The sequence below is a fragment of the Aphanomyces astaci genome (assembly GCF_000520075.1).
Source record: "Aphanomyces astaci strain APO3 unplaced genomic scaffold supercont1.68, whole genome shotgun sequence".
NCBI lineage: Eukaryota > Oomycota > Saprolegniomycetes > Saprolegniales > Verrucalvaceae > Aphanomyces > Aphanomyces astaci.
Window position 1 is genome coordinate 322681 of NW_009798331.1, and position 19501 is coordinate 342181.

At 47.4% G+C, this 19501-nt stretch overlaps 3 protein-coding genes across 6 annotated transcripts in view; all 3 read right to left on the bottom strand.

Moving 5' to 3' along the window:
* Positions 1 to 4644, bottom strand: part of H257_15298 (phosphoribosylformylglycinamidine synthase) — a gene marked incomplete at both ends in the record, with an annotated part of 10202 nt that extends 5558 nt beyond the window's left edge. Inside the window, 6 exons of the mRNA XM_009843337.1 lie at positions 719 to 1144; positions 1208 to 1362; positions 1863 to 2270; positions 2497 to 2648; positions 2822 to 3250; positions 3553 to 4644. Of these exons, the coding sequence (XP_009841639.1) occupies positions 719 to 1144; positions 1208 to 1362; positions 1863 to 2270; positions 2497 to 2648; positions 2822 to 3250; positions 3553 to 4644 (2662 nt within the window). The remainder of the gene's footprint in view (positions 1 to 718; positions 1145 to 1207; positions 1363 to 1862; positions 2271 to 2496; positions 2649 to 2821; positions 3251 to 3552) is intronic.
* Positions 4645 to 5612: 968 nt separating this feature from the next.
* On the bottom strand, positions 5613 to 12529 carry H257_15299 (oxoglutarate dehydrogenase (succinyl-transferring), E1 component). Its single transcript, XM_009843338.1, has 11 exons — positions 12325 to 12529; positions 11955 to 12278; positions 11642 to 11750; positions 10902 to 11141; positions 10035 to 10534; positions 9241 to 9354; positions 8451 to 9179; positions 7543 to 7752; positions 7089 to 7458; positions 5829 to 6538; positions 5613 to 5735 (listed from the first exon to the last, which is right to left on the bottom strand). The coding sequence occupies exons 1-10, from the start codon at positions 12507 to 12509 to the stop codon at positions 6227 to 6229; spliced, it is 3093 nt and encodes a 1030-aa protein (XP_009841640.1). The 5' UTR covers positions 12510 to 12529; the 3' UTR covers positions 5613 to 5735; positions 5829 to 6226.
* Positions 12530 to 12859: 330 nt separating this feature from the next.
* Positions 12860 to 17693, bottom strand: H257_15300 (hypothetical protein). Of its 4 annotated transcripts, XM_009843342.1 has the most exons (10): positions 17231 to 17693; positions 16321 to 17103; positions 15550 to 15941; positions 14775 to 14951; positions 14437 to 14512; positions 14038 to 14380; positions 13865 to 13988; positions 13524 to 13758; positions 13390 to 13478; positions 12860 to 13337 (listed from the first exon to the last, which is right to left on the bottom strand). In XM_009843342.1, exons 1-10 carry the CDS (start codon positions 17642 to 17644, stop codon positions 13067 to 13069), a joined length of 2904 nt encoding a protein of 967 aa, XP_009841644.1. In that variant the 5' UTR covers positions 17645 to 17693; the 3' UTR covers positions 12860 to 13066. The 4 variants fall into 4 exon arrangements, with proteins under 4 accessions (XP_009841644.1, XP_009841642.1, XP_009841643.1 ...); XM_009843340.1 differs by having other exon boundaries at positions 12860 to 13478; XM_009843341.1 differs by having other exon boundaries at positions 13865 to 14380.
* Positions 17694 to 19501: the final 1808 nt, after the last annotated feature.

A 19501-nucleotide genomic window follows, 5' to 3' on the forward strand; every position in this document is an offset into this window, starting at 1 on the left:
CCGAGTTGCTCTCGGAGTGTTTGTACTTTGGAGCTACTCGACGGGATGTTGACGTGGAGGCCAACGTTGCCGGCGAACGCCATCTCGACCAACGCGACGATGAGACCACCGTCCGATCGGTCGTGGCCAGCACTCAGCCATTGGTTGTGTACGCACGTTTGGATGGCTTTGAAGGCGTTGATAAACAACGCCGCGTCTTCCACGTCGGGGACTTCACGACCGACTAAAAAGGTATACATGGGATTAGATATATATATTACATATATTTTAGATATACATATATCGACGAAAAAAAACAACGAGGCCAATATATAGATGTATTAGATAGATATCGACGAAAACACGAGGCAATTATATATATATATATATATATAGGTATCGTTATCAAAGGGACTACAGAATCATAAGACAACACATCATGGAATAGAATAACAATATTTGAATTAACATCATCAAATGATCGATATGCTACTAGCTACTGCTGGACACTATATTTGGCAATTCAATAAAGCACAACATTCAGGTACAAAAAGCACATACATACACTCCAATAAAGGAAAGCACATACACTCCAATAAAGGAAATCACATGTCCAACAAACTCCCCCAAGGACAACCAACCCCAGAGACATACATTCCAATAAAAGACACCCCATATCAAAATGCTACATGCATTCCCAACCCAACATCGATATATATACATATATATGTATTCATACCTTGGTTGTACACTTGCGCGAGCGCTGAACCGCCCAACCGGTCCTTCCCGTGACCCAAATCCACGTAAAACAAGTCGCCGCCGTTGGGCTTGAGGTCCGGAGTGATGGTCTTTTCGACATCCGAGCAGGCCGCGTACATGGTTACGACCAACGTGCCAGGAGCTTTAACATTCTCGGACTCGACGCGCGCCGCCATCGAGAGCGAGTCCTTGCCGCCGTCCACCGCGACGCCAATGTCCTTCATGAAGGTCGTCATAGCCTTGCAGCATTCGTACATGCGCGCGGCCTCGCCGGGTAGTTTGGCAGCCCACATCCAGTTGGCGGAGCACTTGATGTCGACCAGAGACCCACTTAGGGATGCCCACACCAAGTTGGTCAGGGATTCGCCAACTGTCAGGCGCGCCATCGCCCCCGGGTTGACCAAACCTATGATATTCAAGATATTAAAGATGGAGAGAACGCGATTAAAAGAACGTTTGTTTTTATTACCTTTGACAGGTTGCTCGCCCACCGCCGACGCACATCCCGTGTACGTGCCGGTTTCAGGGCTGCGGAAATGCGATTGCGCAATCACAGATACGTTCGCGAGCGGCAAATGCAGTGGACCCACGCAAGGTTGTTGCGCAACTAACCCCGTCACACATCTATACAAGAAAAAGAAACGTGAATTTATATATATATATATATATATTGTATTTAAAATCGAGTTAAACGCTGCATTGTCGTTTAAAACAGAGATGCAACATTGACCAAACGATGGATATTCATTCATCCGTCCAATCAATGCTGTAAAAACGAATTAAAAATCGGCCGAAAAGCTGAATATTTTCGCTTAAAAACGTAAAGTCGTTTTTCGCCAAATATCGACGGATACGATCAATACTAGTCCATCCATGTCAAAACGAATCAACCCTCAGCCGAAATGCTCTCACTGTTCGTTCATCGAAATCAAAATGAATATATAATTTTATATATATATATATGATGTACCTATATTATTAAGAGTTATACATAAACAACGTATAACTCGTACAATACAGTAAATCACATATATATCGAGTCATCAAATATATATCTATATATCAGACAAGCTCGCCCACAAACATTAGAATATAGAAACATATACTCAACACAAATCACTTACCGATCAACTTTGGAGGTCAAGAAGCGCTTGGACCCGACAGACAAGAGGCGGAGGACGCGATCCAAAGCCGACGCCACGGTAATATCAGTGGGGAACACAAGCTCTCTCAAAAACGAGTTTGGTTCAGTCGTATCCACAAATGTCTTCTGGGGCATCTTGCCCAGCACCAGGTCCAGCTCCAAGTCCACGGGCGTCGAGTCGTCCACGGCATCATGCAGCACCACGCGGCCGTCGCCCGTCACTTGGCCGAGCAGCGCAAATGGACAGTTCTCACGGTGGCAAATGGTGCGAAACAGGTCCACGTCAGCTGGGCGCAGCAGCAACGCATTGTTCTCCTGATATTCGGCCCCCCAAATCTCCAATACACTGAGGGTTTCGTCGCCAATCAAAATATTGCGCACTTCGTATCTACAAATATATAAATATTAGTTGGCATACGATGACCAGGATATGGTCAGTCATGCCATCCTCTGTCGACAATATGAGAGGCACGGTGGCCATTCAAAGCAAAAAAAGTTTTTTTTGTGAAAAATAAAGAGAGAGACGGGTTTCACGGTACGAGACCGTGTTTTTTTTTCGCAACCAAAAAAATAGTTTTTTTTTCAGTGTGGACAGATGGATGGAGGGGGTGTACCTGGCGCCGCCGCCGTGGCCGTTGGTAGGTTCGACGATCTCCTTGAGCACGTTGCCGTTGCCGCCAGCGCCTTGATCGTGGATGCTCACGATCGGGTTGCGGTCGCCCAGCTCGACACAGGCGCGGATCACACGGTTCATTTTGTTTTCCATCTACTCGAAAAACCATGTGAAAAAAAAAGAAGTGAAAATAAAAAAAAAAGATTTTTTATTTTTTGCTCATGTCCCCTTGAAAACAACACCAAAGAATCGATATTTCGAGTTGAAATGATTTCCCATAACAAATTTAAAATATTACAAAAACCGCAAAATAGAAATAAATATACCTCGGCATCGCCGCGTTGAACTGCGTTAAAGTCCAATTCAGCAGTTTTGGCGTCCTGGATGCGACTGGACGCAGCTCCACCGCCCATTCCGATGCGGTAGCACGGCCCGCCCACCTTGACCACCCACATGTTGGTCTCAGCGTCGCCCTTGACGCAATGCGTCGAGTTGAGCTGGCCCACGCCCGCCGAAAACATGATGGGCTTGATGTACTCGCGGCGCTCTCCATTGGGCAGCACCATCCCGAATGAACGGGCGAACCCAGACACGACTGGCTCGCCAAACTTGTTGCCATAGTCAGATGCGCCGTTGGACGCCTGTACAATGATTTCGCGCGGATGCGCCAAGTTGGACGGGTAAGTTACGGTTTGGTCTTCCCAGGGAAGCGGGTAGTTGTCAAGCAGGAGGTTGCCCACCGAGTATGCGCTCACCTACACGAGAAAAAGATTAATCAACGATTAGGTACTGTTGTGCCTAAAAGGGTCACTGGTTCACACATTAGTATTGTACTTTTTAAACTTTTCCTCCGGCGATCGATGACCTTCGACATTTCATATATAACTGACTGCAATCCTCCAATCTTTTTAGCCAATCAAATTGCAACCTTCATTCTTTGTAGCCAATCATACTCTGTTGTTCGATTAGTTGGCATGATCAATCTCCCAATATATATAGGCAAATTTGACTGAAAAGCGCAACAACAACCATAAACGTGTCGCGTATACATACATACCCCCGCAACCACATGCGCACCGCGGCCAGTCGCTTGAACATCGCGGATGCGGCCGCCGGTGCCAGTTTCGGCGCCGGGGAAGGGCGCGACGCCAGATGGGAAGTTGTGGGTCTCGGCAGTGAGGAGCACATGGCTCGTGAGATGGCGCTCCTCGAGGGAAGACGGGTAGCCGACATGCGACGGCGCGAGGGTCTTGATGGCGGCGCCCTTGATGACACTCGAGTTGTCATGGAAAGCGATCACCGAGTTGGTCTTGTTAGCATCGGTTAGAGTCGATTTGACCATTTGGAAGAGGGTGTCTGGCATTTCGACGCCGTCGATGACGATCTTGCCGCCGAAAAACCAATGGCGCGAGTGCTCCGAGTTGGACTGGCCCATATCGAAGCACTCGACGTCTGTGGGGTCGCGCTGAAGCTTCTCCTTGAACAAGTTGGTGTAGTAGTCCAAATCCCATTCGTCAAACCCGAGGCCGTTGGTTGCGTTGATCGCGCGAAGCGCTTCCTTGCCTTCTGACATGATGGGCACGCGCTGGACGGGCTTGGGCGCTTGCGGGACCCCGAACGACGTCAGGGACGACTCGTACACTTGCTCGGTCATGCGGTCCATGTGCGCCGTCAGGAACGCCGCTTTGAACGCGTCCGTCAACTTGCCGGGCTTCCCGGTAAAGTGGAAGATGCGGCTGCGCTCGATGCGCTTGATCTTGGTCAGACCGCACGCGTGGCAGATAGACACGGCGTTGCTGCTCCATGGGGTGCTGAAGCTCAAGCGGGCGCCGATCTCGACCACCCACACGTCCGCCGTCGCCTTGGCCGCCGGTGCGGGGTAGAAAGGCGACGACCCATACTTCTCGGGCTCGAACGTTTCGCTGAGCAACCACGTGAGCGCCGACTCTTCTTCAGGAGTCAACGGCGCCGCGGTCGCTTCGAGCTCAACGTAAAAGCAGGATTCGGTCTGCACGTTTGCGACAACCTCGGCCCACGTCGCCTTGAAGGTCGACGTGACGTGTTCCGACCAGAACGGCGTGCGGAAGTACGTCAAGAGGGAGGATGATTTCATCTTCTTCGCTAATGGAGATTTGCGGGGCGAAGTCATGGTGGTGGGGTCGGCTCGAGCTGAATCAGTGGATTGGAGGTTCCATGGCAGGTTCCTTGAAGATCACATGGGAGGTCTATGTCAAATCCGAATAATTCAATGCATTGCTGTACTACTCGTTTGTATAGTATACAAACCACAAGAGGAGGATCACAGCAGGAGGGTTGTATGTTCATACGAAAAGCAAGGTTAAATTCCACCGCGGGTGCATTTTTGGGCGAGTTTAACGTAAACTGTGACATTAAATATATGATAGATTCATAGAGGGAACACATGAATGGACGCTTTTGATTCGTGGATGCGCCTCTGCCAATCATTGTACCGTTGTCAAGTGTGGGTACTTCTGACCATCGAATTTGTACCAATCACAAGCTCGACAAGGGGAGCACACCTACTTTGCCAGGGACGAGGGGGGGCTAGCTTTCATTGCTGGCGGCGTTGCTTTGACTGGGGCTGCGATCTCGTGCCATCTATCGTCGTCGGTATACCTCCAATTGGTTTTGTATGCCGTCGATAAGACTAAAAACTCGCCGTTGGATGTGGCGCCAAAAGCGCGTCATATTAGCTGGGATTTGTGAAACTTGAATTATATAGGGTAATTTTGCAATTGCGAATATTCCAATGAAATTATCCAATAATTGTATTGGAATACGAATTGATTTGGGTGAAATTTCCAGTTGGTGCACTGAAGCGTGGTGTCACTGGATTATTTGATTGGAATATCCCCATTTTATTGCAAAATTATTATAGTTCTGTACACGCCTTTTTTACAGTAGGCCCTTTCGAAAGGATGTGCCTGTTAGATATTCTGAAGGAATGGATGCTAACATGGTATAGTGCCACGTCATACTAGACATCTCTGGTATCGTTAGTAACTGCTTGACATGGGAGTCGGGGGTTGAAGAGGCACATCGCGCCAAAGCACCCTATGCCCTGCCATGTTGCCGGTGAACATCAACAAGCCAAAACAAACATACGAGTCGATCCCTCCACATATTACACTTATATGTACTACCACGTATGGGCTTGGTTCCGTGAGACTTTTTGGGAGCCTTCGATGGAGGGGGGGTGGGGTCCTCTATGCAAAATTGCTACTAGTGTTAGAATCGCGTTTCTTCAAAAGAATACATGCAGTTCGTAGGACTTCTGTCAAATCATGTCGATATTCGTAATAGTCGTTTTACCCGAAATTTGGTTCGAAGAGTGGATTGATTGGCTACTAGATTCGTGTTCTGGGATTTGATTGGTCGATCGATTCTCTGCCGATTTGGTTATTGTATTCTGCTCATTCGATTGACACTGTGAACACCCATCCCTCTACAATTTCGAATATATCGACAATCAATATCCATAGGCTGAAAACAGTTCCGAGTCACTTGATTTTATCCAGTCACCGTTCCAACACGCAAATTAAATCGCAGATGATTGGTTCAAGATTTCAGAGGAATTCTTTTTCTACCAATCATGTAACCGATCCAAGTTGGTGTATACTGTAGTACAATACTAATAGCACCACTCAATTTTACAATTTGGGCCACATTCATTGAAAACTTGATCTAAAATCTCTTAAGAAATGACAGATTTAGTTGCTTTTCTTGACGGGCAGACCCAAAGCCTTCTTGACGATGCGGTTCTGCTCCAAGACATGGACGGCGCCGTAGCCTGTGGCGGGGGCGGCAGACGTCGGGCGGCCAATGTACGTCGGACGCCGCGAATCGTGGGAGATCTTGGTCAGGGCGGTTTCAATGCGGGGCGACACATACGTCCAGAAGCCCATGTTCTCGGGCTCTTCCTGGGCCCACTTGATCTCCGCATTCTTGTACTTGGCAGCTTGTTCCGCCACCTTATCAAACGGAAATGGCGCGATTTGCTCCACGCGCACCAATGCAATGTCCTACATATACATAGTATACGTTCTTAGAACAAGACAACGAGTTGATAGGTATAGTACATAGATACTGGAGATGCATCATACATATAATACATCCTAAAGCACTCCACGTCTCCACGATGGCAATATAGTAATATAGTAATATATATATATATATATATTGCCATCGTGAGGACGTATATATATATTTATTTATTACTATATTTCCATTGTGAAGACTTTTACACATATATATAGGAGCATATAAATATATATTTATTACTAAATTGCCATTGTGAAGACTTTTACACATATATATATCGATCCAGGATCTCGGGATGGATGAGAGAGATATTGTTATACTGGAGAGAAGTGCCGAATGCATCTTGGATACCACCAAATGTGCAAAAGAAAAATGAGCCAATGAAATTGCACGAATTCATCCATTTCACCTCAAATTAGGGACATTTTGATCCAATATTCAGGTCCAACCCATCGATGGATTTGGCAAATCACACGTACAAAAGTCTCCAATATTGGCTAAGACAATATAGACAAATGGTTTGGTACGTACGTTGATGCCGTGCTCTTCGCGCTCGGCAGCCAGTTCGTAGTACAATTTGCCCGTGCAAAACACCACACGCTTGACTTGGTCGTCTGCGACGAGGTTGGACGACGGGTCTGGCAACAGCCGGTGGAACTTGGTGCCTGGGCCAAGGTCGGCCAAGTTGGACGACGCTTGCTTGAGTCGCAAGAGCGACTTGGGCTGGACTGAAATCAGCGGTTTTCGGAAGTCGCGGTGGATTTGACGGCGAAGCGCGTGAAAGTATTGCGCCGGCGTCGAGCAGTACACGACTTGCCAGTTGGTCTGTTGGATTTGCATACGGTTCGACTCGTCCATGGGCGGCACAACGTTCGGGTCGTCGTCAGTTTGCTGCAAAAATCTATGAAAAAAACATTATGATTTGTGGCTTAGTATATATATATATTGCAATAATGCAATCGACAAGGGATAATATATGTAGTACCGTTCAATGCGGCACGAACTGTGTTCCGCGCCTTGTCCTTCATATCCATGCGGCAAGAGCATGACGAGCCCGCTTTGGCGCATCCATTTGTCTTCGCCGGCACTCAAAAATTGATCCACAATAATCTGAGCGCCGTTGACGAAATCGCCAAATTGCGCTTCCCACATCACCAACGCATTGGGGTTTTCCAGCGAATAGCCCAATTCAAATCTATTAGGTCAACCCATGAGTCAAAAAGCATACTATTTTATCTCTTATATTGTGAGTTTTATTCTAATCTGGAGTAAATGAATACCCAAGTAGAATCCTCGGCAAAAGAATTGACAGCTAACCAGAATGCAGGAAACAACAACCAATCAAATTCGTGTTTCATTTTCAATTCGTGTGGTAATTGATATTATCAACCACCACAAGACACATTGTTTTTAAGTTTTCATACAAATATTTCAGTACACAACAAATATCGATCGATAGAGTTCTTGGTGATGCAGCACAAACAATAAATAGTCCACATCTTGGGTACAAGGATATATATATATTGTCAAGTCGATATATTTGCTCAATCAAATGAGCAGAATAACCAAATCGGCAGTAGACAATCGATGATCGACCAATCCAAACCCAGATCAAGAATCAAATAGCCATTCGAATAATCCACTTTTGGACCAATTCAACATCGAATTAGTGTGTGAATTCAATTAGTGTGAAAACTGGACGATCTTTCCAAAAGTCAGGACAAATAATCGATAGAGTTCTTGGCGATGAAAAAAAAACAAAAGTTCACATTTTGGGTACAAGGACAATACATATATATATATATATATATGCAGCCCAAATATATATATATATACATATGCAGCCCAAACAAGCGTCCACATTTTCGGTCATAGGACAATATAATCACGAACCCCAGCACGGCAAACTCGGACAACGACGAGTTGGACGCAACGAATGGCGCTTGGGTATGCTCTCCCGGGATGGTCACGGCCGTGGCGGGGTTCACCGACTTGGCCAGTGTGTTCAACGGCACATGCTCTTGGTTCGTATCTTGGTCATGCAGAACTGCATGGCGGTGGCTAAACGTGCCTCGCTCGACATCTTGACCTGAGATGCGCACGTGGTTGCCTTCGAGGAGAAGGCCGCCCCACGCGAGCGCTTCCGCCGTGCCCCAGTCGAGTCCTTCGCCAGTCTTGAGCGCGTGTGCCTTGGCAGCGAGAATGCGCTTCAATTGCGTATTCAGCTGGAATCCGTTGGGGATGGACGTGAGCTGCGCGCCAATATGGTTCAACTTGTCGATATCCATGCCCGTGGGGCGAATGCGCGACTGCTGAGTGGGGCTTTTGAACGACTCCCACTTGTTGGCCAACCAGTCGCTCTTCTTGCTGTCCTCCCACGTCTTGGACTCTTCAAACGTTTCGCCGTAGAAGTCCCACACCTTTTGCACCACAGCGTCCACTTCCGCCTTGGACGCCACGTTGGACGCCACCAACTGGTCCGAGAACGACTCGAGCACGTTCGGCATGCTCCCAATCTTCTTGTACATGAGCGGCTGTGTAAAGAATGGGTTGTCGATTTCGTTGTGCCCAAACTTGCGGTAACACGTCAAGTTGACAATCACGTCGGACCGCCATTTTTGGCTAGAATAGACGATATTAATCGAATGATAACTAACATAGATGATCATCACTACTAGCGTACCGCCATTCTGCCGCCAATTCAAATACTTTGACCACAGCCAATGGATCGTCCCCGTTCACGTGGAAAATCGGCACGTTCATCGCCTTGCCCACATCACTGCAGTACTGCGACGAGCTACAACAAATCAACAACACGTACAAGTTAGAGCGAGTCGACCGACATCTTTATATTGCAACCGGCATGCTGCTAGTATGTACTAGTAGTACATCCATCGTATACAAAACTATTAATATATTGAAATCAAACGGGGCTTTTGACGATTGGATATGATAGTATTGTCAAGTCGGTATTCGAAATTCGAGGGGGGTACTCAAATTCGAATGAGTAGTAGAACCAAATTGGCAGACGATATCGATATTTCGACCAATCAAAACCCACGAACACGAATCAAGTAGCCAATCAAATGATTCATTCTTCGACCATTGACTTCGTGTGTCACTGAAATTAGAGTGACACAAGATCATTTTTACATACAAACATCAGTATAAAGAATCGATCGCTGATAGATTTGGCAAATCAGCACAAAAGTCCAACTTTGGAGTCGTAAAAGGACAATATTTTTTGAGAATACGGTAGTATAAATTTCCAGACATCGCCGAATATCACAAAATCATCGACACGATTATCCAATTTGTAGTGGATTTGATATGGTTCTTTCACAAGCAAATACAAGTCTTGTCGGCCAATCACAACTTCCAGCGTAATTAAATTAAATTATTCAATATTGAGTAGAAAACCACTCGAATTTCGGAAATATATAGCGAGTTCACAATACGATGAACGTACGTACGTACCGAGAGTTTTTAGGGTCGGTCGTAAACCCAATTTGATTGTTCACCACCACGTGGATGGTACCGCCCGTGTCGTAGTTTTCCAACTCGGCCAAGTGCATCGTCTCATACACTACGCCTTGGCCACTAAAGGCAGCATCTCCGTGAAGCAGCAGCGGCAGGACCTTTTGGTCGGCGACGTCGTCATTGCCCAGGTAAAACTGCTTGGCGCGGCACTTGCCGACTACGACGGGGTTGACTGCTTCCAAATGCGATGGGTTTGCGACCAAACTCAAGTGCACTTGGCGGCCATCGGGGTACGTTCGATCAAACGACGTGCCCAAGTGGTACTTGACGTCCCCCGAGTTGCTCCAGTCGGCCAAATGCTCGTCGCTGTACTTGTCAATATCGACATGCGTGCCCTGAAACTCTTTGAAGATTTGGTGAATCGGCTTGCGGATCACGTTCGACAACACGTTCAACCGACCGCGATGGGGCATTCCGATCACGACATGCTCCATGCCCTAGGTAATACAAAATATACAATAATATGTGCGTGTACTGATAATTATTGTGTGAATTCGCTATAAATTTCCAACATTCGACTGGTTGTGTTTAATCCGTATAGAATTATCACGCTTAAGTTTTGATTGGTTGAATATACTTGCGTCCTTTCTGTATGAGCCAATCAAATTCACTCCAAATTGGATGGGCCAATCGCGTCGATGATTCATGATATTCGATGGCGTACCGAATCCATAATAGATTTGTATACAAATACTTTTTCAAACCCTTTTGTGAAATCATTTCGAATCATTTAAAGTTTCACAAACTTATAAAGGGATAAATAATATATGACATGATAAAATCATGGGATATGGTGTGTCGTACGAGTTCCGTGGCGCGGTCAATCATGTACTTGAGGCCAGGAATAAGCGACTCGCCGCCGTCCAGTCCAAAGCGCTTGGTCGTGTTGTACTTGTTGCCCAAGAAGCGCTCAAACACGACCGAAAACGCCAATCGCTCCAAAATGTGCAGCTTTTTGGCCTTGGTTTCGTCCTTTTTCACCAAACTTTCCAAGTTGGTGCGGATCCAATTGCACTTTTCCCGGTCCGAAATGTGCATGTATTGCTACAATCGTGATAAGTCCACAGGCTCAACATACATAGGAGGTTAAGTTTATTTAAACTACAGCGACACATATGGAGAATACAATGGATCTCAGACAATTAAATACATGGACAGAAGACGTCGAGAGAAAAAATGTAGCCAATTATATTGCAGCAACAACATCGAAGTCGTGTGTGACTTGAAATTAGTGTGAATACAATCACCACAAGGACAACGTTTACATACAAACTTGGAGTGGGGTGCTCAATCGAATAGGCAGAAGAACCAAATCGGCAGACAATATATTGACCAATGAAAACCCAGATCAAGAATCAAGTGGCCAATCAAATCTATTCTTCGACGAATTCAACATCGAATATTAGTGTGAGACTGAAATTAGTGTACAACATACTAAAGTCAGTGCAAAGTGAATCGATCGATAGATTTGCCGAATCAGCACGCATAAGTCAACCAAATTTTAAAAGGACAACAGTAGGACCAATATCGATGGACAGACGTACCACGCCGATGGAGCTCGTGTACGTTTCCTTGAGGCGCTGCACGATGTATCCGAGCGTCGGGTTTTGGCCGTCGCTCAGTTCTTCGAGGAACCCCGTGACTCCAGACGCACTATTATGACACAAAACGTGGTAAATATTTATATATATATATATATATCGTTCGATACGATCAAAACTGGAGAATCAATGGGCTGAATTAATACCATGCTGGAACTTTATAAAGAATACTCATTATATTATTATTGGACGGGAAAGTACAGTCGAATAGATGAATGTATTTAGTCACGTTCGTCATAGATGAGAGAGGACGTACAAGTTTTTGGGGATCGAGATCGTCTTGTCCAAGTCGGCTTCGGTGAACCCGTACATGGAGATGTCCAGTTCCGGAAGCGACGGACGCACGTCCAACCCCAACGGGTCCAACTTGGCGACTTCATGACCACGGCTTTGGTACGCGCGGATCAAGTAGCTTAATCCCAATGCGTGGTTGATGTCGGTGGACGCATTCACGGCCGCGGCGGCAGAACGCGCAACGGGGGTCACGCCAGATTGAACGGTCGGTGGCGGGATGAACGCTTCACCGGGGACGGCGCCTTGGTCCACTTGACGGAAATACACATCCCACGATTTGTGCACGCTACGTACAATTCAGTTGTGTCGTGGTACATGGAGCGAACACGAACCTCGTGGGGTCCTTGGACCACGTCTTGTACATTTCCTCAACGTAGACGTTGTTGGTGCCGCTCAAGAAGGACTCCGACGGATGCGGCGACGAAGAGAACGCCCTGGCATGATGCGGGCTGTTGGCTTGCACGAAGGTGCGGCGCAGCAAGCGCGAGGCAGACGCTAGCTTTCCCCACTGCGTCATTATTGATCTCAAGGTGGTCGAATCAATTCTGGCCGCAAATGTGTGGGTGAGTGGATTAGACTAACCAATCAGGGATCGAACACGTATTCTTTTCAGCCAATCACAAGAGCGTATTTCGCAACGATGTGCCCTGCCAGTCACTTCGTTCCACTGGCCAATAGTAACACGAGGATGGAACCTTGGATAGTAAACAACCCTACTACATAAGAACTAGTAGTAGATACTATTCGTACTTCAAGTAGTAAGGTGGGCTTACTACTATATATCCCTTACAAATACCAAGCCGGAGTACTAGCTACTAGCTGAGATACTAGTAGTATCGAGGCTGTCCTTCATCCATGTGGCAAAAGGTGAAACAGACGTCTCATGCCGCCGTCATGATGTGGAGCGCGCCGAACTCTGGGGTCGTCCAGGAGCACACCACATGGAAAGGAATCAAACGTGCGAAGGGAGAAGTCGACGGGTCATGCGTCATACCGGTATCGCATGTTGTGCCTGTGATGATGGATGGTTCATGCATGTATACTTGTGATGTAGTTGATCTAACTGAGTCGAATCTACTTGACGATGGGCTTGACAGCGGCCTTGACGCCGATAGGATGATTCAAGTGGGAATACACTTGGTCGACATCTTGGATGAACCGCAGGTAGTTGACGTCGGGATTGTCTTCGCGGCCGTGACGCACGCAATACGTCGATGTGAGCAACGAGATTTCCTGCGGGGTGCATCCCAACTGCATCATGTCCAGCACGGATGCAAATTGGGTCTTGGACACGTGCATGAGGCAATTTCGATCGTAGTCTTCAAAGAATGGCTTGATGTGCAGTCTAAGATAGCTGCATAACGACCCCCCCTCAATGTAACTCGCCCGATGCTCACCTCTTCACGTCGACGGCGGTTCGAATTCGTCCAAGAAGCGTTTCCAATGCATCAGATGGCTTGGATAACACTACATGGTCGCGGCAATCCTAGGACAGATGCATGAGACTTCCTCAAACTTCCATTTGTGGTACCTCGACATGTGCGGTGGATTCCACGGCCAGAACGAACGCGCGGTAGTTGATCAAGTCAGGCTTCGTCGTGGACTGGAAGGCCGAATTGAGCGTGAGGATGTCGTTTGCATCCACATGAAGTCCACTGCGGCTGATGGCGGTGTGGAACTTGGCGACGGAGATGTCGCCGCTGCGCAGGCGATCGCTCTCGGTGAAAAATTGCTTGAGCCGGATGCGTTTTGTGTCTGTTTGCAATCTACGATTTAAAAAACCAGTCCACATTGAAATAAAAACTTATCATTTGAAATCCATTTAAAACATCACAGCAAACAAGCCAATCAAATCCAAGGATTCACCAGTACCGAATATCCTTGAGCAGCGACTCCACCGCGACGGCGTGAGCTGGCTTGGCGTGCCGGCGCCAGGCCTCGGCGGTCAATGGATCCCCTTCGGTATGGGACTGGCGTAGGCGAAACTCTCTCGCACCTACATGTCGTAGTAATTCGAATGCGATCAGGTAGAGCGTGAAACGTACCAGGCAGTACAGTAGTCGTGGCATCGTCTTTCCCTGGTGCGAGGTTGGCTAACGCCGACAGAAATGCGCGGTAGTTGACATCGCACGTGGAACTCACGCCCAAATGTGGGGCGTTGCCGCGCTCGGAGAACTTGACCGTCAGCAGGCGTGCCGTCGCCGCGTTCGCCGGCAATAGGTTGAAGATCGATAGCACACGGTTGAACTTGGACGCCGACACAAACCCCTGGTTCGACAGGTCAAAGTCTTCGAACGGCGGGCGGATGTCCAAGCGCTGGTGCTGGATGAACGTCGCCATCCCCTGCATGGCCGCCACGACCGCCGCTTCGTCGTCCGGGGCCAGTACCTTCCTCATCATCACATGAGACGTCCCATATATCCCCATGCCTTCTTCCATCTTACAGTGTCCACGATGGCGTCCGTTTGTTCCGCGGCTTCGATGGAATGGCGAATGTCCCGCGTCGGATCTCGTTCCAACCTATCAAATACAAGATCCACATTTCAGCGTTGACATTGAATTGAGACCATTTTGAGGTTCAAACTCCAGTCAATTTTTGGCCAAATATACTGCAAACCCAAGCATTAATCCAGCATAAAATTCAATCCCAGTCTCAAACTTATTTGATCATCAAACTCAATTTTGAGGTAAATTTGTATTCTGGCATCATGTATGATTTTGAGAAAAATCATACATGGTGCCAGAATATATATATCGGGAGAATTGAGCTATGCTTTCGTACCCCTTGACGGTAAACACAGCGTCGATTTCGTCGGCAAAGCGCGTCCACGCGACGAGTGCGGCGCCGTCCACATCTCGCTCGGTTTCCACGGCATATTTGAACTCGTTGGCCAAGATTTCCACGTCCACGTTGGACAAAACAAACCCCGCAGCATTCAACCCCGCTGCAAACTGAGACCTAACCATCCAATTAAGTACGAATATAGTGTCCTCTATGCCCAAATTATATGGGTCCATACTCATACTAAAGACGCAATAACATGATGTATATTGTGGGTTCGGTCGGTACAATTTTCAAAGACCCCGCCGAGTCGAATCACGAATCATCGACGCTATTGGCGAATCCACTTTTGAGTGGATTGGATTGGCTCTTACAGATATGACAAGTATTTTCAACCAATGAGAACTCCAGCGTGCTTCAATAATGATTAGACAAAGCACCACCCGAATTTCGGAAATTTATAGCGAATTAACAATCAAATCCATTCGATGGGCAATGGTTTGCCATGTATGCTGCTTGCATTATATATATATATATATATATATATATACATAGAAGTTGAAATGTAATCCTCCTCCACTAGAACTCCACCCATAAACGAATCCCTAACGACGACACACATCGCAATATATACCAGTACAAGGGAATAACCTGGACACTCTTCCACCCATTCAAGTTTTCAAGTTTGCAATATATATTTATATATCTTACATATATCCAATATATATATATATATATATATATATATATATATATATATATATAGATTGCACACCTGGTGATTTTGCCTTTGCGCAGCTTGTCGCAGTCGCGAAAGTACTCGTCGATGCGGATGCGGTCTCGTTTGGCTTTTTGCTTTAGGTACCGCAACACCATGGGCAGCGTCCGCTGGAGATTCGCTTCAGACACTTGGACTTGAACTTTAGCTACATGACCAGACAAGGGCGAAGCCGACGACGACACTGGACATGACGATGTGCTGGCGGCGGCATCGCGCCGCTGAAATTCGTCTAAATCCAAGCAGAACGTTTTAAAGTTGACAAATGCCTTGTTGTCAAACGACAGATGCGACGGCGGCAGCGAATTGAGGCGCGTGCTCGCGTAGCGCTTTAAAATCGCTAGCTTTTCGTCCGCCGAAGTCAAAAACATGTTGAACATGGCGAGGACCTAGGCAAAACATCCATGACATACAGTTGGCTTGCTCAATCGATACTACTGTATGGGTCCACACGACTAGACTTCCTTTCAAAGCAACCAAGAAGATGCCAAATTGGAGTGGACCACGGACACAAGATACGCGCCAAGCCAGTGCACATTTTGTGGTTGATGCTTCATATGCATGCCACGAACACAAACGAATCAAGGTGTATACCGGTAGTATGAAGCAGCATCGTACTACAGTATCTATACAGTATATACATTCCAATCAAACCGATCACGTCATGGAGACTGCAATAGTAGTACTACTAACCACCAACTCAACGATCGAGATGAACACACACTTCGAAGCTACTTGACCAACAATAATGACGTGAATGATCCATACCCGGGCAAACTGTTCACACGAGACGCACTCGGTCTTGCCGCGGTCAAAGTCGCAAAAGAGGGGCTTGAGGAGGATGCGGCGGGTAGCCACGGTGTGGCTCAGCCGGGTCATGATATCGGTCCAGGAAGCGGCTTCCGCGTCCGTGAGGTCGCCGCGCGTGTCGCGGGTGCACGGCGCGGTTGGCAACGGCGCCACGTCCACATGCAGCTCGTCATTGGCATCATCTCGGTCCTGAACCAAGGAACTCACGCTTTTGCAAAACGCAACATAGTCCACTTTGCGCTCGTGGCTGGGGTCCTCGCTTGGCACGCTATACGCAGAGACAAGGATCGACAGGTCCTTCTCCGTGAGCGCGCCAAAACACACTTTCACCGCGCGCTGGAACTGTCCGTCCGTGCACTTGCCAGCGCGCAAGCGGTCGTAGTCGGTGAAGAAGTTCTTCATGCGGATGCGGTCTCTGGCAACAATGGTCCGGAGCGGCGCCTCCACGGCGTCCACGTCGTTGCCGCTGCCTTGATTGGACACGCGACGCCGTGGGCGTGGCGAGTCGTTGTTGCTGTCGTTGTCTAGACTAGACGACGGGAACACCTGCAAGTCGGCATGCAGCTGCTTGTAGTGGACATCCAATGGCCCGGAGCCATACGCTTTGGTGATGGCGTCCACTTCCCGCAGCGACAAGTCGCCGCCAACCACCGCGCTCAAGTCCCGCACAAACCGAGCCTTGGTGACCACTCCCGAGTTGTTCTTGTCAAAGTCGTGAAACACGTCTTTCAATACAATGCCCTACGATAAACAACTATAGTGTAAAGGAAGGTATGCTCATCTTTGGAAAAGAGCAAGGTTTGCAAACATCAATTTCGTCGTCCAGTGTTCGTGGGGTGTTAGTGGATTGATGGATAATATTAGTTACCTTGGTGCGTATAGCCGTGGCCAACTTGTCCTTGACAGAGCGCAGGGCTTCAGCGTCGACAGGCTGTAGTCCCAGCGAAGGAGGAGCTACTCCCATTTTGTTGTGGGGTTGTTTCAAGAGCTTGTCGGCCTTTTTGGTCGTACAAGGCTTGTCAATGAGGTCGCAGCACCGCCGGTAGTCGACGCTGCGGGTATCGTCTGGCAGTCGATACTTGGCAATCAACAGGTCGACTTCTGGCTTGGATAGCCGGATGCCGCTGGCGTCGATGGCGCGTGTGAACTGGTCGGCCGTGATCTTCTTGGTTTTGTGCACGTCGAACGTCTTCATGAACTCCTCCAGCCGAATGCGACGTTTGGTGCACGCGGTCCGCAGCTTCGCCTTGACGAGACGGTACTCGGCCTTGGATGCTGCCATGTTGCTCCTCGTGAGTCACACTCGATATCTCCACGAGAAAGAACCGATAGGATACTGTATTTTTAACCTTGGCAGTTGGTCCTTGCCTCCACGTTGACACTAAAAATAGCTCGCCTTTCAGCCAAAGTAGTTAAGCTCAACGACGACAAGGTTATAACCATGCTCTTAAGGTGGTGGCTATAGAGGCCTGTGAAAGTAAACGGCGGTCCGGTTGGACGGATCTGGATTTCCAACCAAAGCTGATTCGGTCAACTAGTTGTTAGTACCTTCGTAGTGTCCATACAATTACAGGAGCACTTGACAGTGATTGCTCTTATTTACATCTCATTTGTACCCACGTCCAGGGGATTGGACTACTGAAGGCGCTCTTCGACAGTACGTTCGACTGAGGCACTTTTATGGGGCACTACTTGGTACTTTCCCTAACTTCCCCTAAGGGGAAGTTCCAAGTAGTTTTCAGAAATAGCATGAGCCAGTCAAAATCGATTGACCTCAATTTTTGCACGATTTAGAAAAAGTCGTCAAGGACCTCTTGTTCAACTTTTTGTTTAGCGAGTTGCGTAAAAAATCGCAGAAAAAGAGGTAAAATAGTAGGAAACTGTACTCGGAACCACTTTTTCGTTTTCTAAAACTATCTACAGGCCCTAAGTGCCATTTACATCAAATTGCATGAGCTGTATGAGGGGCTGGTTTGTGAAAAGCTGTCCAAGCTTTACAAGGCAGGGAGGGATGTTATGTATACGAATTAGTTTCGAGGATTTTGGAAATATATCAAATCTAATGTTATTTCTTTATTTCTATCAAAAATGTGCAAAAGCAGTCAAAAGAAGGGATGAATCATCCCTGCTTCAACTCAGGCGTCCCAGCTTTTGAGGTTGTGTTATCCGGAAAAATTCACGTTTTAGTCAATCAGGGGTCGTATTTTCATCCATACTTCAAAAAACGTTGACAGAAATGTAGAAGTATTGTCTGATTATTGGGTAGTTATGAAACTCGCACGAAATCCTCTACAATATAATATGTTCAGTACTGTTAGAGTTCATACTTGGACTCTCTTGAGTGCACATCGTGGTGTATTCGCAGACCTCCGCCTTAACATCACTGCAACGCACGATTCAAGGTACACGATGAGGGATAGGTATGCATTCTTCACGACATCACACCAACTTACCATGACATATCAGTGTTCGTTGTCAGATTAAGCATTGGCCACGGTACTGCCGACGAATCGGCACCAGTGGTGCGCTGCCAACCCAACCACGACCAGCGGCACGCTCAAGGATGCATGGCGTCAAACCGTTACGTGGATACACTATATCTGTGCTAACATGATCGACTGTTGTGATCAATTATGCGAACAAACTATGAGTAGGATCACATCATTGATGTTGTAGTATGCTGCACTATGAAGCTTGAAAGTGAAGATGCTTGACTCATTTGTAGACGTATCTCAGGTGTGACCTATTGCCATCGATTTGTCCGTCCCAACTTACACTTTTCCGTGCCACAATTGCATCGACATGAAGGGGAGGACAAGTGAGCACGCCACAATCATCATTCATGCATTGACTGTGAATACATTTGATTACTGTTTCTTTCGAATTAGATCGTAAAATGTAATGTAACTTGTCTCGTCGATGTGCTTGTTGTCGAGCTCATGAGATGACTGAGGCCCATACACATGATGGCAAAGCTGAAGAAAACATGAAGGAAGGAGTTGAAGCTGAGCTGTCGAAGTCATTTTGGACACCTGAGCAACAGTGGCGCCAGAGTAGGAAACAAGCACTGCTATAACTCGTCGTGCTTTTGACAGACGAACCACGTCACGTTGAGACAAATCCCAGGATCGCAATAAGC